The following is a 24,648-nucleotide window of genomic DNA, read 5'->3' as shown; positions in this document are numbered from 1 at the left end:
TTAGCCTTGCGACCAACCCCCAAACCTCCAACCTGGAGGACCAGGGTACCTGTCTTAGTCTGAACTCTCCCCCTCGACCAATCTGGATAGTATTTTAATTAGTATGACTCTTAACTCTGGACATTGTGTATTGTCTAGTTTTCAAAACATAAGGAAGAACCCAATTGGATCGTCTGTCCTCTGGTGGAAAAAATGCAGTACCTACTCATTTGGACTGGTATGTATGAACTTCACGTTAAATAGACTATAATTAAAATGCATTAACCTTGATACTTTCACGAGTATTCAAAATTAAATTGATGTACTTTTTTTTAAATAAGTCTGCAAATAAATTACGCACTGTCCCTTTACATTCAGCTTTTCTGCAGTATCTGATAAACCCATAATATGGTTTGTAATTGATATTATCTGTTAAAATTAAACTTTATAACCGAATGTGGGAAGGAAGGTAGAAATAATTAAAATATACAAGAAAAAATAAATACAGAAGGGAAAAAACTTAGACAAAAGCAAAGGAAAAATGTGGACACGGAAGACGAGTTGGGGTGCATTATATTAAAATGAATCTTTCAGAAACAACTGAGCCAGAACAGAGTCCAGTGGCGAACATATTTGACATTAAAATGAGAAAATCGGACAAACATACTTCAATATATTCAGCATACTCACCAAGTCATGACACTGGTTTTTATAACACGGGCTTACTAACGTGTGGTTAGTCGTCTGTTAAAACTAAGAATTCTGAACAGCATGAATAATAATTGACAGTGAAAAACGTCTATTTTCTAAACACGTTCTTTGTGGTCTTACACACTTTGTTTGACTTGATGTTCATTTACTACAGATACAAATCTAACACTGAGTGGACTACACAACCGGCCTGGATAGCTCTGTGGTCGAGTCCCGGTCTTATAGGTTGTAGTCTAGTCACTGCAGTGACTGTGTTATTCGGCTTAACTGATGCGGACCAATCAGATCCGAAATACCAAATTTACTCCACATCCATTAAGTATATTCTAAGGCCAGGCTTGCACGAGTAGACTGTATGACACGACCTCACTATTACGTGCTTTGAATTTATGCAAAGACCGCACAAAAACCAGTACGGATACCACGCGTTCTCATCGGATTTATTAAGACATTTTGCATTATACGCGAGCCGCACTTTAATTTTCAAAGCAGCTTTTGTGGGTTGTAACTCTAAAAGGTTCTAACGATCATGTGTTATATTAACATTGTTTTTCTTATAGACTAAATCCATTATTCTACACATTTCAATGAAACCACGAAGCCTCCATCTTCAGGTGAAAAAATCTATACTGTTGGGTCCTTAAGAAGGGCTAATCGCAATCTCTGGACAACTTTAAGTTAAATGATAGGTGCTATATTAGCCTCTGAAACAAAGCATGGTCCGTATGAGATGATAAGAATATATTGGAGTAGAATTTTTCTAGTTCGTGTTTCAGATAGTTAAACTGTATTTGACAATGAAGTCTTAAATGTTGACGCCTTATCTAAGCTTGCTATTTGCGATCAGAAGGTAAATGATCTGCAAGAGTTGCGGTATCATTAAGTTGCTGCATAAATTTAAGATAATTTGTCTCTCTCGTCTGATGCTTAAAATTTTGTAAAAATGTTGTCACTAGACTTATTTGTGAATTAAGGAAAGTGCTGAATTAGTTACATTCACCCCTTTGTGTAGCTGATTATTACACTTCCCTTCTTGTATTTTAAGCGAATTCTCAGATTATTAAACTTAAAGTACCTCAACAGCAGAAACTGTAACAATAACACACTATCCTTTCTTCTTCGTGCTCTACTGAGAATGGCAGAGAGAGAACTTCCTTCTCCCACTACCACTGCTCGTGTCTTGTTCTGTTACAGCGTATCTAGGGTCTTATTTGATTTCCTCGCCTCAGAAATCAAACCCGCGGCAGTGCAAAAGCCTTATATTCTTCCACACCACAGTCACACGAGATGACTCAGCAAACGCAATCTTCGTTCTTTGCGCTAAAATACAACATTAAGATCAACTGAGAAAGATGTTCATGAGGAGACTGGATTGCGGAATTATATTTATATGTGTTAACAATTCGTCCGAAAGAGTTATTTAATCTTGGATGCAGTGAGCTGTGGGAAGAAAATTATAAATTTATCTTTTATCGTGGTTAATTACAAAAGGAGTGATTTAAAACCAACAATTTAACAAACTTCATACTGTCGAGTGACAATGGCTGTACTAGAAGATATTACAGATAGTTCATTCGAAATTGTAAGACAATTTATTATGTGATCTGTGACATAAACTCTGTGAATAATAATCACTCTATCGTGTACTGGCAGTTAGAAGACGAGAACAGTTTTACTAAATATGTTACAGAGTTGTACACATGAGGGTTTGCACCAGTGATGACTTATGAAAAATACGCTATATGCTATATGTCTTTTAGTATTCCCTTTGTTTTAACTTAAAACTTGACTGGATGGCATCTAAAATTATAAAATATTCGAGACACAAAATATTATTTTACATGAAGTTTGTGTTTTGGTTATGGAAAAAACTTGACACCAGGAAATTTGCGCACAAGATTGTTCGTAACAGTTCGCCCTACGAGTGTGTGTGATACTGGAAGACTAATGAAGATATGAGAAAGGATTAGCTCAGTTATCTTCCTGTGTTATAAATTCCAAACTCTATCAGTGGGTTACGTGTGTGTGATCGAAAGTAATTATATAGGACTACAAGTTTACTTGAGACTGTCCTCATGGAGCTGCCATGCATTCTGTTTCATCTTCCAATCCTATGGGTTAAGCGGCGTTGAAGGTTCAGGGAGCTTCTCCCCTACAGGCATGGCGAGGTATGACAAAAGTATTTATACTTACACACACACACTATATATATATATATATATATATATATATATATATATATATATATATATATATATACAGCATGCAGCAGTCCTTTTTTTAAAGATACTTGTCATTCAGTTAATAAATCCCGTTTTAATATTATATTCCCATTTACGTCTAGGTCTTTACAGCTCATGCCTGGCATCTGTATACGTTTAGTTCATATTCATACTGAAAAAAAACGCATTTGGTTTTACTGTGCTGTTAGTACATTTGAAGGATTCTTCTGAACACCGTAATGAACCTTCGTGTTCCGTAAAAGCGAAAAATTTCTTGTCTAGATGAGCGACTTACAGATTCTCAAAAAGGACTCGTTATATGGAGCTGGTTATCGCATCCAAACATCTGCAAGTTTTACGTAAACCACCAAGTGTCTAGTCGTCTATTTAAAAGCAAACAGTGGCATTACTGTTTGAATTGAAAGCAGATCTACATGTGTCACTATTTCTGAACAGCTGGTCATAAACCCACTTTTATAGAAAAACATTTTCTGGAAACAAATATAGACCTAGAGTTTATACTATAAAAATAGAAGCAAACTTTCGCATCATGTTATTAAACGAGTAAAGTGATGTACGCGTAGAGCAATAATTCTGGCGTTTTTGATGTTATTATTGCCTTTAAATATTCAATTCATGAATGCTATATTTTCTGCCCATCTTATAAATAGTGTAAAAGAGACGAGGTGGATAATAAAGGATCTCTAGCAAAAAATTTGATCAACATTGTTCCAATTTTTACCTATGAATGAGATGACAACAAACATTTCTTTGGTTAGCTGTAATTATCTCGAAAACAGACTTGCAGGAAAAGTGTTCTGGGCTTTAAATAGATGTTTCATTTTTCTCTATAACGTTTGTTCGAAACAGTTTTTGCTCCGATAAACACGCTCCAGATGCGTGCAGAACGCACCTACGTCTCACATGTACACAGTGAGGTGTTGATGTCTGATTTTAACCAAGACTGCAATGTGCTGGCACAATTTAATAACAATTTCCCAGTATAAAATATAATGAAAATCCGATCAGCGGTTCCCGAGTTGTTAATGCCGACATAACAAAGTAAAGAGTGAATTGTTGCATTTTCATTCCGAACGCATCTATAAAATATATTTCAATGCACAGTCATATGAAACTCTCCCACAAAGAATCTACAAACTATACATATAAGAACAATTATGTTAGTAACAATATTTTTGATACATCAGACTAAAAACAGGCAAACAATTAGACCTATTATTGTATATAAATACGCAGATATTAATATGACGCCATCGAAATGGAATGAATATTTTAAACAGTCGAATAGATTAAAACAAAGATGCTAGGTGCAGTGAATATATATCTTGATGCAAGAACAGAAATCTCTAGAGCGTACAGTAGTCTCGTAAGAAAGATCTACAGTAGGAATTTTCTTGCAGCTGTTATTATATTAACAGTTATTTCCAAAATACATTAAAGACTTCGCTAGGACAGACTTTCAAATGACGCTGTTTGTGGCGTTTCGTGTCACTGCGTTTTGTTCTGAAGTTGTAACACGGTAACTTCTGTCTTCATAACTGTAATATGATTGTCCTTACTCTAATTTAGGATTTTAGAAAGAAGACATAATTTAAGCAATTTTTCACGCAAAGGAAGTTGTTACCAGAGATGCATGCAACGCTAATCTGTTACAAATAACTCATTGCAAAATAGGCGTACTTAAGATTCCATACACTCTTGACCATTTTACGTAATCTATATGGCTGAAATCTGTAGGCCTTCACGATTTATTCAGCCCCTTACATATTATAACGAGGTATTTTACGAAAAAGCTCTGGCCTTTCTGGTCTGCATTTAATTGATATCTGAAAAATATCAGTGAAAAAACTTTTCCTGTCATCTCTCAGCAGTTAGAAAACAATAGTTCGGGAATTCCGAGTCCAAAACTTTTGTTTTTTAACGTCCTCTAAATAAAATTCGGGGTACGTTTCTGATTATTTTGAACGTTAAGAGGACATAGTTTGAAGGTTTCATAAAATATTCAGTAATACATTTGCACAAATATTGTTCGTGATATAACAATCCTTTCCATAAAATCACAGTAAATTAATACATTTCATCCAAGGTGAACTAGTCAGATCAAAAAAGTTCAGCCCAAACTTGGTTTGTTGTTTGAACCGCAAACCGCTGACCGTACTTCACCTGGTTTAAAGCATACACATTTTACTCACACCACCGCATGTAATAAAATACTCTGACAATTCTGTCAACTTGAAACGTTATATATTTAAGAGTTTCTTATTAATTCCATCATCTTTCGTAGTCACGCCATTTTGAGCTAGGTCATCGAAGCGTCTACAGCGAGAACTTTTAAAATGAAGTGAATGTTTATCGTTCCGGAATCTGCTTCAGAATGAATGCTCATCTGTCAAGGCAGAACAAAGAAGACTCCGCCTTGTTCTTGAAGATACACAGCCTAAAATTATAAAAAACAAAAATATTAAAGCAAATCTCTTTTTCCACATAAATAGGACTTCATTTTCAAAGCTTGCTAGTAAGAGAGGCAAGACAATTATTCTGCTTGAAGATGGCGATCTCTCGGAAGTTGCGCGCCTCTGAAACGTTGATCAGTATCTACCAGACTACACAGCGCAACATCCCAGAAGACAACGATCTTCATATTCTTCGCCGTGAGAACCTGAAATCTAAATTATTCTGGTTACTTGTGTTGCCTGTAGTAGTCGCAGCGTTCCGTTTTCAACTGTTTGTTAATTATTTCAACTAAACTTTCGGCATACAACAGGAACACAAAAATTCATGAACTGTACCCTGCCATAAACCGCACAGTAATTTAATGTAGTGGATATATTACATTCAGCAGTTCTGTTGTTAGTATTCAGTCCGGCAAATGTCAAAGAATTTCAACACGAAATATTGTACAAATTTTGTGTAGAACACCAACCCTTCTCAATCTCGTTCGGTCACTCAGACATATGACAAATTTCCCATCAAAGGACTGGAAATATTCGAAAAGTGTCCTTAGTATGGACACTCCAGCAAATGCCCTCCTTACCACATGCTTCTACCATTCCCATGACATTCAGCAAAGTCTTCCCAATGCTCTTGCATATACGAGGCTGCTTCTTGCTTCTGTTTCGATCCAATTGGGAATGGCAACGTTATAAAAATACTGCATAAATTTTAAATTTTATCTGTGGTAATTTACTGTGCTCTAATTTTAGGACTGCCTGATTTGCACTGAAAACCATACGAACCCCATAAATACAAAACGCAGATTTACTGATTGCGTAGTTGCCACTGGGCTCCTGTTGGTTTGCGATGGAATCTGTTTAATCTTGTAGGTTTTCTAATAGTCTTATACCCTCAAGATAGAGGCGATATGTTCTGCTGAAATGCTGGTGTCGGTGTCATGATCAAGAAGACTGCAGTCCTCAGTAGAAAGTAGTTGATCATTCTAAAAGGAATCCAGTTCCAATCCTGCACCAGTCGCGTTGCCGGAGTAACGGGAATTTCCCGCAAGAAACGGGGCGATAAGGCAGACCTGGAGACGTTTTTCGTGTGTCGCTCGCCCCGCTCCGCCTTCAGCTAACAGTAAGAAAAAGTTCAGGGAGCTACACAATACGTCGCATCTTATGATACTGGTATTTACAGAGTAAGAACACTCATCCTGTACTCTTATCAAAACGTATTTTATATAAATTGTATCTGACTTAGGCTACTCCAAATTGCAAGGGTCCTTGTTTCACATTCTACGGAAAAATATGTAAGGCTTGCTGGAATTTTGCTAAAGAATAATTACATAAACGGACGTCTTAACAAACGTTATTCAAAGATGAGTAATAGATCCCTTTGTGTATGTTCCGAATGTTGAAGCTTAGACTTGGGAACAAAAAAGGAAGACAGCTTAATTATGCACTGAAATACACAGAATTTGCTATATGGAACTTTCGAACATAGTTTCTCTCGAAGTTGTTTCCCAGAAAGATAAACACAGGTTTGCTACTGTTTGTATCAGACCCAGTTCCTTGTGTTTTCTCTCATTTAGCAACAGCTAGCTTCATAATTTATTCTAATCCTAAATCGAGATGGTTGATATCAGCACCATCGAAATAAGAACTGGGACGACTACACTGTAGCCCTATAAATGTTAAACATTCAAACAAAAGAGTCCCACGGTCAATTTGGATTGTGTTACACGGTCAAAAACCTCATACCGTGCAGCATCCTTCCTCCACATGCAACCGATGTTACCCTGCAATTTGAAGATGCAGCGAACATTGAATCTGGGGCGGGTTCACACGTGGACCGTGACGGCGCTACCCAGATTTTGCATAAGAAAGCAACACGAACAATTTGTTGCAGACTATGTAAGACAACAACTGGATCTGCATTGATACGCATGCAGGCTGGATGATTGTGAATCGATTCCCGAAATAGTTAGAAACAACCGAGCCATCTTAACACGAAAAGTTCAAATCCATTCGTACGGTGCTTGTGTTGTTATTTTCTGTCTTAAAACAACTTAGACATCAGAACGAGTTCTGAACTCATCAATGACCGATCTCCCAACATGTTTTAATTTTCTCCAGCAGGCTATTTGCAAATCCTTTTTGTCATATTTCTTTGATAAATTGTTTATAAAAAGAAAGGAATTTAACTTTCCCATTCGATAAGAGGCTGGGTAGACCCCACAGTCTGGACGCAGTGGATGGAGGAAAAATACTGTATTCCCGTCGCCCTTTTATGCATATGTTTACTATAGGCAGTCACTGCTCTATTGCTTTATTGTTAACTTCAGTTGTAAAATTTAATTTTAATTTCACTTTAAAAACCAAAGGTTTGGTCGTAGTACTTGGATTGGGTGGTGGGTATTGGAATTGAGCCAGGAGAGTCTAGACAGTAAACAAACTGACAAAGGCTAGTGTTCGATTCACAGCAGGGATTTTTTATATTTGCACCGCCACTATGCCTGAGGACCAAGGCGGGTTATTTTGGATTAACCTATGCTTGATTGGAATAAGTTACATTGGATTAGGTTGCATTGTAGTGGCTTAGGTTGGGTTAGGTTACGTTAGGTTAGGTTTAGCTAGGTTAGCCAAGGCAAGGTTAGGTTAGATAAGGTTGTTTTGTTTTGAGACGGGTTACATTGTCGTGAGGAATTTCTAGCATGTTCATCGGGTGGTCGTGGGGATGTCCTGGAGAAGTGCTGGAAAAGTCATGGAGAATTTCTGAATAAATCTTAGAGTGGTGTAAGACAAGCCCTGGATAGTTTATGCGGTATGTAATTACTTATGGAGAAGTGCTGGGGAAGTCCTGGAAGGTTATGTGGAAGTCCTTAAGCGGCGATGGATGTCATCATATGTGGGTCGGTTATTTTGGATTGGTTTATGTTTGATTGGAATAAGTTGCATTTGATTATGTTACGTTGTATTGGATTACGTTTGGTTAGGTTAGGTTAGGTTAGGTTTAACTAGGTTTGCTAAGATAATGTTAGGTTGTTTAGGTTAGGTTAGATAAGTTTGTTTTGACTTGCGATGAGTTAGAATGACCTGGAGAATTTCTAGCGTGTTAATTGGGTGGTCGTGATGTCCTGGTGAAGTGCTGGAGAATTCATGGAAATGTGTTAAAGAAATTCTGGATAAGTCGTAGAGTGATGTAGGATAAGTCAAGGATAGTTTATGCTGAGTTTGTCATGGAGTATTGCGGGAGAAATTCTGGAGGTGCTGGAGAAGTCCTGGAGAAATTCTGGATAAGTCGTAGAGTCGTGTAGGACAAGTCCTGGATAGTTTATGCGGAATTTCATTGGTCATTCATAATTTCTGGAGAAATTCTGGAGAAGTGCTAGAGAAGTCCTGGAGAAATTCTGGATAAGTCCTAGAGTGGTGTGGGACAAGTGCTGGATAGTTTATGCAAAATTTCATTGGTCATGGAGAAGTGCTGGAGACGTCCTGGAAGGTTATGTGGTAGTCCTTATATTGCTGAAATTGTGATAACTCGTATGGAATATTATTTCCACCTTTACTAAGAGTTCTACCAGAGCTCGTAAGCACTACGTCGTGGAGGCATGCAGAGGAAGACTGAAAAAGCAAGCCAAGTGGTATACTTGCCTCATGGACTCGCCTCGTAAGGACGAACGACATCGGTACTTTGAAAAAGTCGTAACATATTAGCCTGTAACATTCCTGAAATTGAGTCCTTCTTGAGAGGCTGACAGTCGTTCGGTTGGTCTATGCAATTCCCGACTTTTATGGAGCCCAAAGCTTTATTACAGTGTTCACACTTGCCAAATGACTCCAGTATACAGCTTTTCTACTCTGTTTAAAACTCGTTTTAATATTATCTTCCATCTGTTTATGTGAAAGACTCAAGGCCCCGAAAGTAAATTTTTGTACGCCGGTCGTAACTCCGTTACCCGGATACGCCGCGCGGTTCACCGTGCCTGAGATAATGAAATCGCTTCAGGAGGTGGTCACATCTCCTCCCGCCGGCTTAATAAGGCAGGTACAGGTAGCCCGTGACATTCTCCGCAAGACATTCATCGGGCAGCGTGACCTTCTTGTGGCTTCTGCGTGATCTTATTCGGAGTTCAACGTTTAGGCCGGAGTGTATGTGGTCCCTAGGTGAGGGTGAAGGTCTAAATGTCTATGTTACGTTCCTTATGCTTGTGGAATTACCGCAAGAAATCTGGTGACCATATTCCTGCCTTCTGAAGTTCTAGTGTTATTTTGGTTAAATATTCCTCCTTTTTATTAAAGTAAACTTGCATGCGTTCACTGTAAGTTAATAAATACAACAACAAAAAACACCGTGTCCGTTGTCCATCCATGTACATATGCTGTCGCTGAGACTACTTAACGGATACTGATTAAAAATGGTATTGTGGGGTTTACATTAAAATAGATGAGGGAACTTAATTTTGGTTCGCATCGGCCCAAGATTTCTTCACACGAAGTTCTACTTAGTTCCTTTTTCCTCCCTTCCTTAATATTTGTCTTCGTCTCTGTATTTATCAGCTATTTACATTTTCCACCAAACGGATATAACACCTTTAATAAAGGTATAATATCTTTCTTTATTTGATGATTTTCTGCCTTTAGCAGACGTTTAAATACGTCCAGGTTTTACATCTGTCTTCCTTATGCCACTAAGTAGATCTACCCCCATAGAGGTAAAAGAGAACCTACGAGTCACAACTGAGGAATTCTAGAAGTGTATTCGCTCAGCGCCGCGTGACAACGGAATTAATCAGATATATAATATCTTCTGCTGCTTCATCATGTAACTCAAGTCTCCCGTCACAGTGAAACGAGATACAAGACGCCAATGTATCACAGAAATACACAAGGAACGGGAGACTGGGGAAATAAAAGTAATAAGTTTCTTAATTTGTACAACACTCTTTGCCAAATGTTATTGAGGTGATAGAACCTAGGAGGCTGAGAAGAACAGGTCATAAAGCAAGCATGGAAGAGATAAATATGTGCAGATTTCAGACGGAAAACTGAAGAGAAAAGACCAATTGAGAACCCTAAACGTAGAGAGGAAAATAATAGACTGAAGAAAATTGCTTATTAAGGAATTTTATAAATTTTACTCATTACCATATAAGCATAAGCATAAGTTGGAGAGGTGAGAAATTCGTACAAGACTGATTGAAAAATCCGAAAGGAAGAGACCGCGAGGTAGACCCAGGCATTGGTAGGAGGATAATATTAAAATAATCTTAAATGAATATGCGTTTGTGGACTGGATTTGTCTGTCTCAGGATAGAGTTCAGTGGCGATCCTTGTGAACATAGTAATGAGATCTGGGGTTAGGATGAAGATAGTAATCAGTGCATCTACCGACGTACGAACACGGTGCCGAAACCCAGAGGAACAACTAAATCAGAAGTGTCTCGATTTGTAATACACAAATAAAATAAATACTTGTGTAAAAGTGAACTTTGACACTGTCTGGAAAGTTTAAACTAGCTATTACATTAACAGAAGTAGATCAGAAGGTGATTTAAATGGGCTACATTAAGGCAAATGAACAAATTAAATGCAATATCAACTCAACAATTACAGGCCACATAACTTGAAACGGCAGAGATAATCTGACATATAGTATCTTTTGTAACACTGGCGACACCAAATGGCGTAACCAACACAGAGTGAGTGGACGCTTTTTCAGTAAGGATGAGGAATTTATTCTGGTGAAACACGTATTTTGTGTCCCTTGTTTCTGAAATCTGCCCGTGCTATAAAGATTTCAATGGAGAAGGATTTAGCCCACATATTTGAGGAGTTCTCCCACCATCTATCCTCATCTCTCCTCCCTCCAGGAGTTCACTTCACCGTTCGTGCTCAGTGAAGAGTGACAGAAGAAAGAATTTCCAGAGGGCGGACGGTCAGTCGAACCACGAGGGGCAGTGACGCGCAAGTTGTTTTCATACAGTGATCTTCAGTTCTTTACTACAGGTGTAACTCACTGACATCTCGCGATAGACGAACAAGGATTCTTCTCAGGTACGACCACTAACACAAATATTTATAGATAATTGCTCAGATGCAATTAATTCTTCTAACTTGCTCTTTGATGAGGCACCGGAAACACTAGGAAGTCACATTCGAAAGTGCATCATTACTGGGGGTAATATTTTTTCTTATTTATTTTCTGTTAATTACGTAATCTCATTCTTTGCGACGCTGTAGGCGTGGGTTAGAAGACCTACCATATTTATGAAAATATATGTGAGCGAAATATCTTATTTTAAATTTATTTTTATGTCCATTAATTGAGGGTAAATATTTTAGTTGGAAAAAATGGAGGAAAGAGAACACTTGGGAGACCTAGGCGTTTATGCGAGGGTAATATTAAAATAGATCTTAAAAATAGGGTGTGTGGGCGTGAACATGTTTAGTCTGCGAACACGTTAATAAAATTTTGGGCTGCGAGAAAATACGAAATTTTTAGACCGGCTAAGTGACTACCAGCTTCTCAAGTACTCTGTGCCATGGGGCTTATCAGAATATTATCAAAACTACAGCAGACTTACGGCTTCCTTAAGTTTATACATAATTTTTTTTATTTATCTGCGTTGTTCCATCGATCTTTTAAGATTATTATTTGCAATGTCTGAATTTTATGAGTGGTATTTATATCAGCTTCTAATTGTTACGATGTTGTTTATTCTCAGTATTTTAAAAAAATTAAATCCCTCAGGCAGATTACGACCATTTCTATTCTAATTCCTAGTCTGTAATTAGGTGAAAAAATTGTTAATGAAACACCTTGGAATGTGGGTGCGCAATTAATAGGTTTTGCAGCAGAGTGTTAAGTATCTGTCTGCAAATTACTCATCATTGTATTACATAAGACATTAACCCTGAAAAAGAGAAAGCATGTCTATACTCTTTGCCATAACTGCAATTAGAGTTCGCTGCCAAGGTTACAAATGAGAGCAGAGAGTCACAGGGCATAGGAAACGTCTCCTCTTACGTAAGATGACAGCCACACTTTCCACTTATACGTTTTATGTAATTTAATTTAAACTAAAGTAATTCACAAAGTATAAGTACGCCTACAGAATATTTCATATACAATAACTGGGTACTGTAATTCATATTATACGTATTGTAGAAAGATGTAACAGCGGAAGAAACTGAATTACATAAGAAAATGAAAAAGCGTAATTTCAATTTTCGTAAGAGTCGATTATGTTTATTGCTCAATTTCGTTCTATATTCCAAGCTCATTTCACCCATAGTAAAAAGCAGGAAAGAATGTCTTCAAACTCGCCGCCGAAAGAATCTCAAATCGTACGTATTGGATGCCATATTTATACTTAAAAATGTCAGCGTTACAAATGCCACGATGAATGTTACTACTGCAGGTAACACTTTTTGGTCTGTACTCCTAGTTAAAATCTCCATTGAAAGCGAATTTTTTATTTCATTTACATGACATCGCTACAGATACTTATAAAAATATTACTAAATCCATTTTAATTGCGATAAAACTAAAAGTTTCGTTCCGACTTGAACTGCAGCCTGGAACATGGCCATGTCTACTCACAAACACAGAGGTGTGGCCAACTCGCAACCCTGGCGTCTGTTTTGTTTGTGAACAGATGTGTTTATTTTGTTCCGTGTTTGTTTGCCCAAGTACTTAAATGAGTAGTGACATCTCAGAATTCCAAGACACTTCAAATCAAGGGAGAGGGGGAATAAACCCTTGCAAAATGAGTGCATAAATGAACAGCAATTCTTTGTTATGTGGTTGCCTTAAAACGAGGAAGTAATCGTCAATTGTGGCTGTTGGTAAGGCGGGGAAATTAAAGGTTAAAATGTGTTTTAACGCGTCATGAAGAAGCAAGACAGGGTGAAGGCGGTCCTTTGAATTTCAGATCGAGGGGCAAGTGAGTGGGCAAGTTCAAACGTAGGTCGCCATTCAACCGTGGGAACATATCCTCTTACCTGTTCAATAGGAGACTGTGTGGGTACCAGAGTCTGGATGCGGTGGCAGAGGAAACCTTTCTTTTCTAAGCAGGGGATTGAATAAAATCGTCCAAATCGTAACTAGTCACTTGGACTGGCTGAAGTGATTTGAATCACACAACGAGGGAACATTAATTCAAATAAATGAAGCACAGTTTTTCTGTCCTCTTCCAAACATGATCGACTCTGGAGCCCATCTAATGCTTCACTACCCAAAAGGGTGTTGAGGGCAACGCGTCCTGAACAGGCCCAGACTTTGACATGATGCAACGTGGCCTTTAGCAATGTTTAGCTTCGGAGGCCCCATAACATTAGAACATTTAATACTAAGGACAATATGGAATATTTTTATCTTTAAGATTTGGTGTGATCTCTAACGAAAATGCAGGTAACTAAACTAGCAATAACGTAAAATTTCAACAGCAATTAAGGCTTTTAAAACAATACAATTAAAATAAAAACTTATTTCTTTGTCTGGGGCTCGTAATAACAGGAGGTCCCATGCTGTAGTTTCTTTAGGTTTCCGACGCTGAGAACTAGTGTGAAATTTCTCGCTTCCATCTAATAACAAGACCTCATGGGAGCTTTGCTTCCAATCGCCGTATGTCTTCACAGCTTGGTGCTTCCACGAACAAGAATTTCAGAAACTAAAAATTGATACACGAGTGTTCTGAATATGTCGGTAGCAAGGGATAAGACAGGCAGGTAGGCAGTCGAACTGCAGCAGAAAGGAATGCATGGAACGGTTGGTTGTGTCCCGTTAGGTGGCGAAGCCCTTCAGAGGCAACAGGGTGAAAGTGGTGCTTCATAGTAACGGTATTCCTTCAATAGCACAGGTGGCCGCCACTACTAGACCACATTTAGTAATAAAATAAGTGACGCAACCAAAACAGGAAGACACGGAAAAGAGCCTTTCTCGAAAAGGCAATGGTTGCTCAGCTGCTCAAGAAATTCCCCGCCTTTTATGGAACTACAACGTTGATAAACGTGTTAACAAAAGCAGCCACTTGCCGGATTAATCGGAAATTGGATTCTCCTTCCATCTTCAGGTAAAAAAGGACAGAACCCTATATGTTGGGCATTTTATGTTTAAAGTACTTTTAAGTATGGTTTCTAACTGATGAAATGTGAGCAAAATAATACACATTCTCACTCTATTCTACACAACTCTCTTGTTTTGTGTTACTACGGTGTAGTGCCCTGCCACAGAAATAAACAAATGTTTAATAAATCTGAATAAAACGCAGTTTAAGTAACAAGTTAACATGTTTCCGTTTGAAGGCTGAGGAAATTCCAGCAGTCCGTTATACCGCGATGCTTGATCAGCAGCAAGCGGCCATACTAACACCACGACCCGTCTGGAGGGTTAAGGTCACTGCTTCGTGATCGGAATGCAGTTTCCTATCATCCTTGACAAGAATCCAAATCTACATCACATCCTCTAGTCCTCTAGGCCGTTGACCCGCACAGTCTGTGACGTAATGTAAACAACAGAAAGAAAACTATCACACTTACCTAGAAGGAAATGTACCGAAATGCATACGCGTATAGTGGGTAGAGCCTAAAACTGTACTGTAACCTAAAAATCTGCTCATGTCATGAAATTAGCCTACAGTTTTGTGGTAAAAAAATTGTTTCGATATGACTTTGCAGTATAGGAAACTTCTCCGTATTCGAAAGGTCCCGGGTTCAAATCTCCCCACGGTGATCGACTATCCTCGCTGAGGAACTTAACCTCTGCGAGACATTATAACTTTTTCATCCCCTCTTTTACAAAAGTTTTCTTTTGTGATATGCGCCATTGTCATTCCTACTAATTCAGTTACAGTTCTCATTTTAACGGAATGCTGGTAGATGCATTTGACCCGTATTTCCTTCCCCACTTCTGCTAGCAGAAAACACGTTTTTTTTATTAATAGGATTTCGTAGAAACGATTCTTGTAGTAAGTATTACATTTATGTCGCAGAAGTTAATGTACTGCCACCGGACATTTTTAATCGCCTATTTTGCTTTCATGGATTACGTCGCTGCGCAAAGGTCAGTGCATGTAAGATTCGAGGTTTTCACAGCGGTGAGTACGAAGATTTCTGTCTTCTGGGTTGTTGCGCTGTGTAGTCTGGTAGATGTTTACCAACATTTCGGAGGTCATACTGCCTCCGTCATCAGGGCGATGAGTATGAAGATTTCTGTCTTCTGGGTTGTTGCGCTGTGTAGTCTGGTCGATGTTAACCAACATTTCAGAGGTCATACTGCCTCCGTCATCAGGGCGATGAGTATGAAGATTTCTGTCTTCTGGGTTGTTACGCTGTGTACCAGAAGACAGAAATCTTCTGTCAGTGCATGTTTCTTAAAAGAATTAGGATACGCGGCAAGGAAGGTAATTATTATGGATTCATTCTTCATACTCGAAAACCAGATTTTACGTCTGAAATGGCAACAGAGTGTGTAAAGCACACGCATGTCAAATAATACTTTTTATTTAATTTTTGCGGAAACCCAGTTTGTTTGTTTGCTTTGATGCATGTATAGTTCTGCTCTTGTGGGCATAAAATGCGTAAGTAGTGATGCTAGATGGCAGATTGTTTTATCTTACAAGTTCTGCTACGATTGGGCAGTTTTTAAACATATCTCTGAAGTATGGTCGCCGAAAACATGGCTGATATTTTCCATTGCTGTTGAAAGGGATGGGAAAGGACGATTGGAGAAACGAGGGAACGAGATGAAAGTGCGAAAAGGGGAAAGGAAAGAAATAAAGGAGAGAAGGTATCCCCCAACCCCCCATCAAATTCTACGGGACTCTCGGAACATGCGGACTTTATATGTCCATTTTATGCACTCCGTAAGCTACTGATAAGGCATGGAAACGAAGAACAATAGCTACGAGTCACAGAACCAACTGCATTCTGCAGCAATCAGCGTATACACGCTGTAAATGTAGTTTAGGAAGACAACTGCTCTCAATTGGTATAAGATATAATGCCATGCTGGAGGCCATGACTTACAAATAACAACGAGCAGTACTTCCTTCAGTAGGTCAGGCAAAGGCAAATGACGTCAGCATAAGCATCGTTTCTGCCACGATGGGATGCCGGTTGTTCACCTCCTGATCATGGTCACAGGGCCAGCTGGAGGAGGCAGTTCGCACTGATTGTGAAGACAGTTACATCATTGGCGTCAAAGCATAATTATCGTTCGACCGAAGCAGCAGTTCTCTGATATTTTGCAGGAGGTCATATTAACAGTTCTATTCCAAGCATAATATTGTCACGCCATTTACAAGGGAATTTCTCCCAAGCTGGTACCTAGGTTATGATTCTTTAAAAAAAAGCCGCCAACACATGGCTGTTTTTATTATATAAAGTATCATCTTAAATAACATTTGTATCGTGGACAAAGTACGGCTGGGGCTGACCACTCAACTCCCCTCCTCCAAACATCGCGGAGGTCCAAATCGAATAGGAGATATAAGTTCCCTATCCCCGCGACACATAGGCATGTAGCGTGACAGCTGTACTTGAAGTTTTATAAACAATTTAATACATAACATCTCCTAAAAGCAAGAATACAAAATTCTTGTGGCTACCATATTATATTAATGTAGATTCTACAAAAGAATAACCTTAACTAAAGTAACATATTTTTCAAAGATGTATCACTGTCCATTTGCGGATCATCAATTAACTGGTGACAATTCAGTTTAGACCACAGAAACTAGAATAGCTGCTGTGCTCACGTGTTGGTGATAGGGATTAAACAGGAAGGATGAGCAATTATGTCCAACATTGACATAAACATTTATAAAAATCTGTTCTTCTTTAGTTCCTTCGTGCTGACCGCACTTAAACACACAGACACCGCCATATTAAAAACCAGTTTTCCTTATAAAACACGGAAAGTAAGCCACGAACATTGAGTTCGACGATTTGTACTCGTCTGACAAGAATGTTAGTGTGTGGCCTTATATGACAGAACCTTGACGATACACATCTTCGCATGTAGCAGTGAATATCAGTTACGTCTGTAGAAATCATTACGTACAACCTGAGCACAACTTTTAACTACACGAAATACACTGTACTGGAGCAGAAATAACTGAACTAATTCAGGGAACATGAATGTGGAGATCACGAATTAGGAGTAAATAATTTCAGACGTCGCCATATGATTCAAGACAACTTAAACACAGACATTCGTCAACCACACTGTTTAAAAACACAAAGTTTCTGCGCACGTAACATAGACTTATGCCGTTGCTGAGCGTCTTTGTTCGCTATAATAATTAAATATTTATAATTCTAACTAATTGGGTACATTTGCAAAAAAAGCGTGGTCACGAAAGGAAAAACGTGCCACCCGGCACAAATAAATACTGGCCGTCGAGTACATGGAAGGAAACGACATTCATTCACGCCACGAAGAAAACAAGGCATAATTCACCACCTGTGCAATAGTATTCAAGTAGAATAAGGCAAAGATGAGTCGTAACAGAGTAACCACACTGAGAATCCAGACAGGAAGTACCAGCGTAGAGAGTATGCATATCATGAATATACAAGAAGCCGGAATATTACGCCATCTTTATGTACACACCATAAGTTAAAAGGACGCCATTTGAAATTCTCCACCGACCGTATTTTTGTTCCGTAATGACTATTAAACTGACAGTCGATTAAAAGTGTAACTGACATTAACACCGATTAAGTTGATACAATAATTAAGATATAAACCGATTAAGTTGTTCTGTTTTGGGAAAATGATTAAATGCACAGACTACTCACGAGTCAGCTACGTCTCTCTACAACTACATTGCAATATACATCAACGCGAGATTGATCTCACACAAGATGTATGAGCTTCTGTAAGGGCTGTAGTCTCACGATTTGTCAATAGAAATATATCTCATTTATATTCTGATACATGTATCCAGATGTAAACCTACCGTTGCTGTAACATAACCTGTATTTAACAAAATGTTTTACCCTGCCGTACAGCTTCGTATCCTGTAATTTCCAAGAAAATCTTTAAAAATATTTCGGTATCTACCTTATTTTCAGGATCAGACAGAAAACCATAAAATGTTTAAGTCATAGCATACATACTGTGTTTGACTTTTCTTTTTCGATTATCACTTTATATTTGGGCATTAAGAATATGCATGGAGACGCACAGAGGTAGAAGCCGGAACAGATGTTATAGGCCACATTTTCGTGTTTGAATGAAAACTAAGAGAGTTTTAATTACGTATTCAAAATTATAGATACTATATTCATACAGACGGAAGACTTTTACTGTAGTCATGGGCTGATAAATCAACTAAAAACAATTATTTTATACACGTCGCTTCCTACAATTGGCGTTTCACTTTCTAATATTGTATCATCACTTTCAAGAGTTATTGGTGCAGTTGTCTTAACAGTAATACTTGTTGCATTGTACGTCTGACCCTTGTCCAGTTACTATCGTCTGTAACTGTTGCCAGGTGAGGAGAACAACAATGAGACTGCCACGGCCTTGCCGAGTTCTTCAGTTGGTGCTGTTGCTACTTTTGTGCCTAACGGCAACCAACATCTGCCATGCGAGGCCCCAACAACAATCCATATCAGGTAAAATCTGGTTCCAAACATTATATTTACAACATATGAGTCCAACCTTTGTTAGCAATGGAGAGTCAGTATGCTGTGAATAATAATTACTGCCTCTATTGTAAAATAACGATTCTCTGGAAGTTCGCTTTCGATTTAAGCAATTAGACAGAGTCTGAAAATGTGTTGTTGTAAGAAACATTAAAAGGCGACAGTTACTGGTCTAAGGGATTTATTGTTTTTAGAATCAGGAAAAATGTTGTTATGTCGATTGTGGTCAGCTGCGACGTGGTTTAATCCTTCACGTGGATACCAACTTTTCTGCGAAACTTATGACTCGCGTTCACAGCCCAGAAGGCTACATGTATATTTTCACACTTGTAAGAACCTATAAGCTATTAAATATCTACACTGTATAAATAATTTACAGCCATTATTGTCTGTACAATCTACAAGATAATGATATTTACAAATTATATCAAATAATCTTCTTAATCTGATATTTTGATATAATCTGCCACATTTTTTCAATTATCTGCGTAGTTTATAATTATGTTTCAACATATCGAGATCCCACGATTATATGAAAAAATGTTTTACTGTACATTTTACGTAGATTGTTATTGTATTAATTTACTTCATATTTCAGAAAGGTCAGTTACTGATCTTATTTTTAACATTTTGCTTGTTAGTAATACATAAGGTAAGAACCTTTAGAATAACTAAGCCTACAGTTCATCATATAAATTGTTTTAATTCATGGTGGTTGCAACGTAAGGGCGGTTTGGGGTTAATTTTTCTAATGTTACTTTGAATAACAAATAAAGATGAGTATATCCGAAGAATCAGACTTCTAACGGGAATATAACAATTAATTATATCGCCTATATATATATATATATTTATTTATTTGCTTCTTTGTTCATTTATTTTAAGTCACATTTCGATCACGAAGCTAGGTAACTGTTTAACAAAGTATCTAACTGCATGACAGCAGAATTTTTTTTTTATACGAGTGCAATAAGCCCTATCTTTTATATTGCAGCAGATACTAATTCCGACATAAGTCGGTTTCCAATCACCCCAGATGGGAAACAGTCGACGAATGAAGATAAGTTCTTCGCTCCTGGGGGCTGGCGACCTGTAGCATCGGAGGGATCGTCTACAATCGGACATCAGATCCACATTGACCAAGATCGGAGCAGGTATAATAATAGCTTTCGAGGCCCTAGGGCAGCAGCCCCACGACGAAGCCTCAGTAATTCTACAATAGATTACCCGCCATTAAACAGCACACATAATGATATAGTCTCAAATTTAATTACTGGGCAGACAGTTCTTAATAATTTCTCCATCCCGAGAAATGACAACCGAAATGGGGCTTATTTCAGACCGGAGAATAGGCCCAGTGTTGATGGTAAGAGTAATTCGTTATCTTTAAAGCGCAATGAATCTAATAATATTAATTGGAAGCAAAGGTTAGAACTCCCAGCAACAACTAGGATGGTTCTTTCAAGAATTTTAGGTGCCTTTAATGGTAGCAGAAGTAATGTTAGTAGCAGCGCTACTCCAAATGAGAAAATTAACAACAGGCCTAAGCTTATACGCTTCGTGCCTCTAGGTTTATTTTCATCTATGACAAAAAATGCTAAGAATGTTTCGTCACAACTACATAAAATATTACGTAATAGATTTAAAAATAAGACGATCGTTGCTAATTTGTCTGATAATTCTACCGTAACAAATACAAGGAAAGACAACAGTTCGTTAACCACCAATGATGAACAGTTTTGGTCTCCAATCGTGCTAACGTCAAGTGCGAAATCAAAAAACGAATCTCTGGACGACTCTTCAAATATTAAGAATAATTCTTCCAAAAATCTTGCAGGAACAAAGCGATATTCAATATTGACATCTTTCGGAAACACACACGAAGCATCAGATACAAATTACTTAGTTGATATAAACGGGAGTAACAATGCTGGTTCCAATGCTACAAACAAATTCAAACGCAATTCGACGAAAGAATCAGCTTCTGAAGCATGGCTTCCAATTGTGCAACCTGCAAAAGGTAATTCGAAGCTTTTAAATCATAGCATTCTAGCAGAAACAGAAAACCCCACCTATTCTAATTCAATACGCATACGTGATACAGATAATACATCTTCCAAGCCACCCGATACAACAAAACATTCACGGAAAAATTTGCATACGGCTGAAATTAACAATAATACGTCAGCAAGCATGATGAAATCAAAATTATCTGAAACATACCACTACGACAGCGCATTAGTAAATACCTTCCTTTCTAATAACATGCAAGACGTGCGTATTCCAAATAATAAATATCCCAATAAAGATTTAGATAAAGTAGAAACGGTTCATCAGAACTCTAGTAAGGCTTCATCGTCCGAAACAAAGCGATGGCCTGGCGGGACTTCTGGCATTGGATCACTGGACGATTTGATCCTTTATCACACGTACACAAGCGGGCATAAGAAGCCAAAACCCACAGCATGGACTCCCCAGGTCAGCCCTCACAAACCGTCTGTCACAATGCATCACCAACCTGGTGGGGGGTATATTGGCGTAATCAAGAAGCCCTCAGTCACAATTCACAGTTCTCACTGGGATTATGAACCATCATCAATACCTCCTCCTGAAGACAGCTATTATCCCACTCGGCCACCAAAACCAGGCATTGTGGTACTTGAAAACAGACCCCATACACCAAAACCACCATCTAACAATCATTACCCTAATCACAGGCCTACATATGGAGGATACGAACCCGAGAACAGCGGTCCCCCGTCCCCGTCAACCACGATGTACCCAGTAGTTCTCATCACCCCTCGCCCAACGGTTTCTCACAAACCGTCCACACCCGTGTATCATTACCCTTCGTCACATGGAGATACAGATCATTCTTACGTCACGACACCACACCCCTCGCACGAATCATCTTCAAAACCTTCAAACTGTCCCAATATTGTTATTACCGCAAACGGAAATTTGACTGCAGGCAATAAAGAAATATGTCCCGATGTTAACATCATGATTACGTCAGGGGTCACTAACAACAATGTAGTGGTGTCTGGCCCCTCTAGCACCACTCAGACTTCTGTCACGCCATTGATTGAAGATATTTACGAAGGAACAGTAACAACATACAAACCCTCCATAGTATTTAGCGAACCAGTGCAGCCTGTAACTACTATTTTCAATTCGGTAACGTCTGTGGTTTCGAGCATGTTAAGTCCTCTTCAATATCCACTCTGGTATTTTATGCTAGCTCCAGTTATGGTCATAATGGCTGGTGGTATTGGCATTGCGGCGTTGCTGTATCCTTGGGCCGTGGGCTGGAGGTCTAAAGGCCGCAGGGGGAGACTTGAGAAGAAAGCATTATCATACCCGCCCCCAAAGCCGCGTAGAAGACGCTCTTATTGTACCGCTGATTGCGTTGCTGAAGACTTCGTTCATGAAGCAATTATAACATTTGAACGTAGTTTAAATACTGTTCGATTTTCAAATTATGTGAATGACACTTTAGGTACTGCATCTAGGAGAAAAAAGTCGACAAAGAATAGACGCAGAAAAAGAAAAGATTTCATAATTAATTGGTGGTGGCTAAGAAGTGATACATGAAAATACGTTCTGTGAATAAGATTTGAGCAACTTCTCCGTTTTTATTGGAGACATAATTAGGTGACACCAGAATCACGATTCGAAAATTATTGCCTACATGTAACTGAAGCCTGCTTTACGATTGTCTGGGGTAAAAATATCAGACGCAGATGACAATTGAAATAGTCATGCACACTTCATCTAGAGTTTCACTCGCGTCTACACAGAATTTTGTCGTCAGCACACGTGTATTCTTGGCAGAAAGTTACCACCAATAAAGAGGAAAACAGTATAAAGGACACAAAGGTTTTAAAGATGAACTATTCCATCATTAGCATACTCTTGTTACAACGCGGAATACAAAATGTCTGTCAGAGACGACAGGTTCAAAAACGAGAAATTGCCTATAGAAATTTCATGTTTGCATTATTAAGCGTTGTATCCTGGTTATTTGAAGATTTAAGACTTTTTCAGAGCATTTTATAACCAGGTGAACAGAAACTTACAAGAAATTGCCATAGTATTGTCTTTTTTACACACAAACATTCTCATGAAATTTAATACTAGAAACTCTTGAAGTTTATGCAAATATTTTTTAACCATGTCGATCAGGTAAAATTGCCTGAATGAAGTTTTTAAATGTCTAGTTGAATACTTGGTAGATAGCAAAAGGCCTAAGCAAAGTCGTGGAGTGAGTGTTTATCCGATTCTGAGAAAAAGAAGCTGTCAGAGTAAAATAGAGCTTCTGGTAGTCTAGGATATTAGCAGATGACAATAGTACACAAAACTGCTTATGATTATGCAGCAGGCAGCACGAAGGACATCGAGTCGTGTGTAGAAGAGGTATTCTGTACATATGACAGATTCGAGAATAACAGAATACACTTCCGCGCTTTCATTTTGCGTGCAACACACGCCTAACGAAATATTATTAAGCTGGCTGCGTTGAGTGTTAATTTTTCTATTAAAAGAGCTCATATCTCAGGCCTCATAATAAAATTAAAGCGTTATGGCTCTCGTCTGGATTACCAAACTCACAAAGGAAATTTAAGTTTTCAGTTTATTTTGCGCAAAACAAAAACTAAGTGAAATCACAGACGACTTAATCTTTTATGTAAATCGATGCCAAACTACTTCTACAGTACTTTCAACTGTTTAAGGAATACCTCCAGAAATCATTATTCAAAGATCTTATGTATTTTTTAAAATGATCTAATATCTTATATTTTAAATTGTTCAGTGCTGTGACTAAATAAGCTGCTTAAGGAAATATATCTGCGCAGATTGGAATTTTGTTTGTTGAGAAAGTACTGAAAACAATTAAATTGCATTTTAATTTATGTAGAATTAGAATCTAAACTCTCCTTTCTTGAAAAATGATACAGATTTTTCTATCTGCTCCACAAACATTCCTTGATAAGTTTTATTTTTATATCTACATGATTCTGAACAGAGGGACATAGAAGTTTAAAACCCCAAAGTGTCTTTTAAAAAATGGAACATTAATAAATCATCTTAAAACTCATAACACAGTTTACTGCATCACTTACGGTGAAGGTAAATTTTCCAGGGATACGAAAGTGCTGGAATGGGAATATTTGAAGAGAAATGTGTTATTTTTATGTAACTGTTTGTTCTATACACCGACAGGTATATTAAAATAATGCACTTCTGTGAATACGGAATAATTTTCTGATTCTCCAGGAAGTTACGGTCAAGGGATTATGCAATTGTTATGGAGCAAAGAGCAGTGAATAATACAGTTCTTGTCTTGTGGTATTGTAAAGTAGGACATGTCGGCCTAACACGGTGATGGAATAACTTGCTCTGACTAATCCATTGATCTAATTACTGATTAGAATTTAAAACGGTTATGTTGTTAGTATCGTGCTTTATTATGTAACATGTGAATGTATTAACCTTATTAACCAAATTAAACTCATACTAACAATTACAAGTTGTTTTTGTTTACTAACCTATAATCAATCCCCTTGGAAAACTGTACACAGCCTGATGCTAATTTTAACCAAATACGAAGCGTGTCT

General features: G+C 38.0%; 1 protein-coding gene across 3 annotated transcripts in view; it reads left to right on the top strand.

Moving 5' to 3' along the window:
• The first annotated feature begins 2,450 nt into the window (after window positions 1–2,450).
• The window catches only part of LOC110828103 (uncharacterized), a 28,566-nt gene continuing 6,368 nt past the window's right edge, over window positions 2,451–24,648 (top strand). The window contains exons 1-3 of one of the 3 annotated variants that reach the window (XM_087347160.1): window positions 2,451–2,858; window positions 18,877–19,000; window positions 20,025–20,184. In XM_087347160.1, the coding sequence (XP_087203286.1) occupies window positions 18,892–19,000; window positions 20,025–20,184 (269 nt within the window). In that variant the 5' untranslated portion in view covers window positions 2,451–2,858; window positions 18,877–18,891. Of the gene's footprint in view, window positions 2,859–11,267; window positions 11,426–18,876; window positions 19,001–20,024; window positions 20,185–24,648 lie in introns of those variants that run through there. The other 2 variants (XM_087347161.1, XM_022060460.2) reach the window with 2 other exon arrangements.

This window comes from Zootermopsis nevadensis, unplaced genomic scaffold, assembly GCF_977971745.1.
Source record: "Zootermopsis nevadensis isolate Lab colony 2312 unplaced genomic scaffold, Znev_1.0 Znev_ptg000011l, whole genome shotgun sequence".
NCBI classification, from domain to species: Eukaryota; Metazoa; Arthropoda; class Insecta; order Blattodea; family Termopsidae; genus Zootermopsis; species Zootermopsis nevadensis.
Note: the sequence above shows the minus strand (reverse complement) of the source record. Positions and strands in the feature narration are given on the sequence as shown.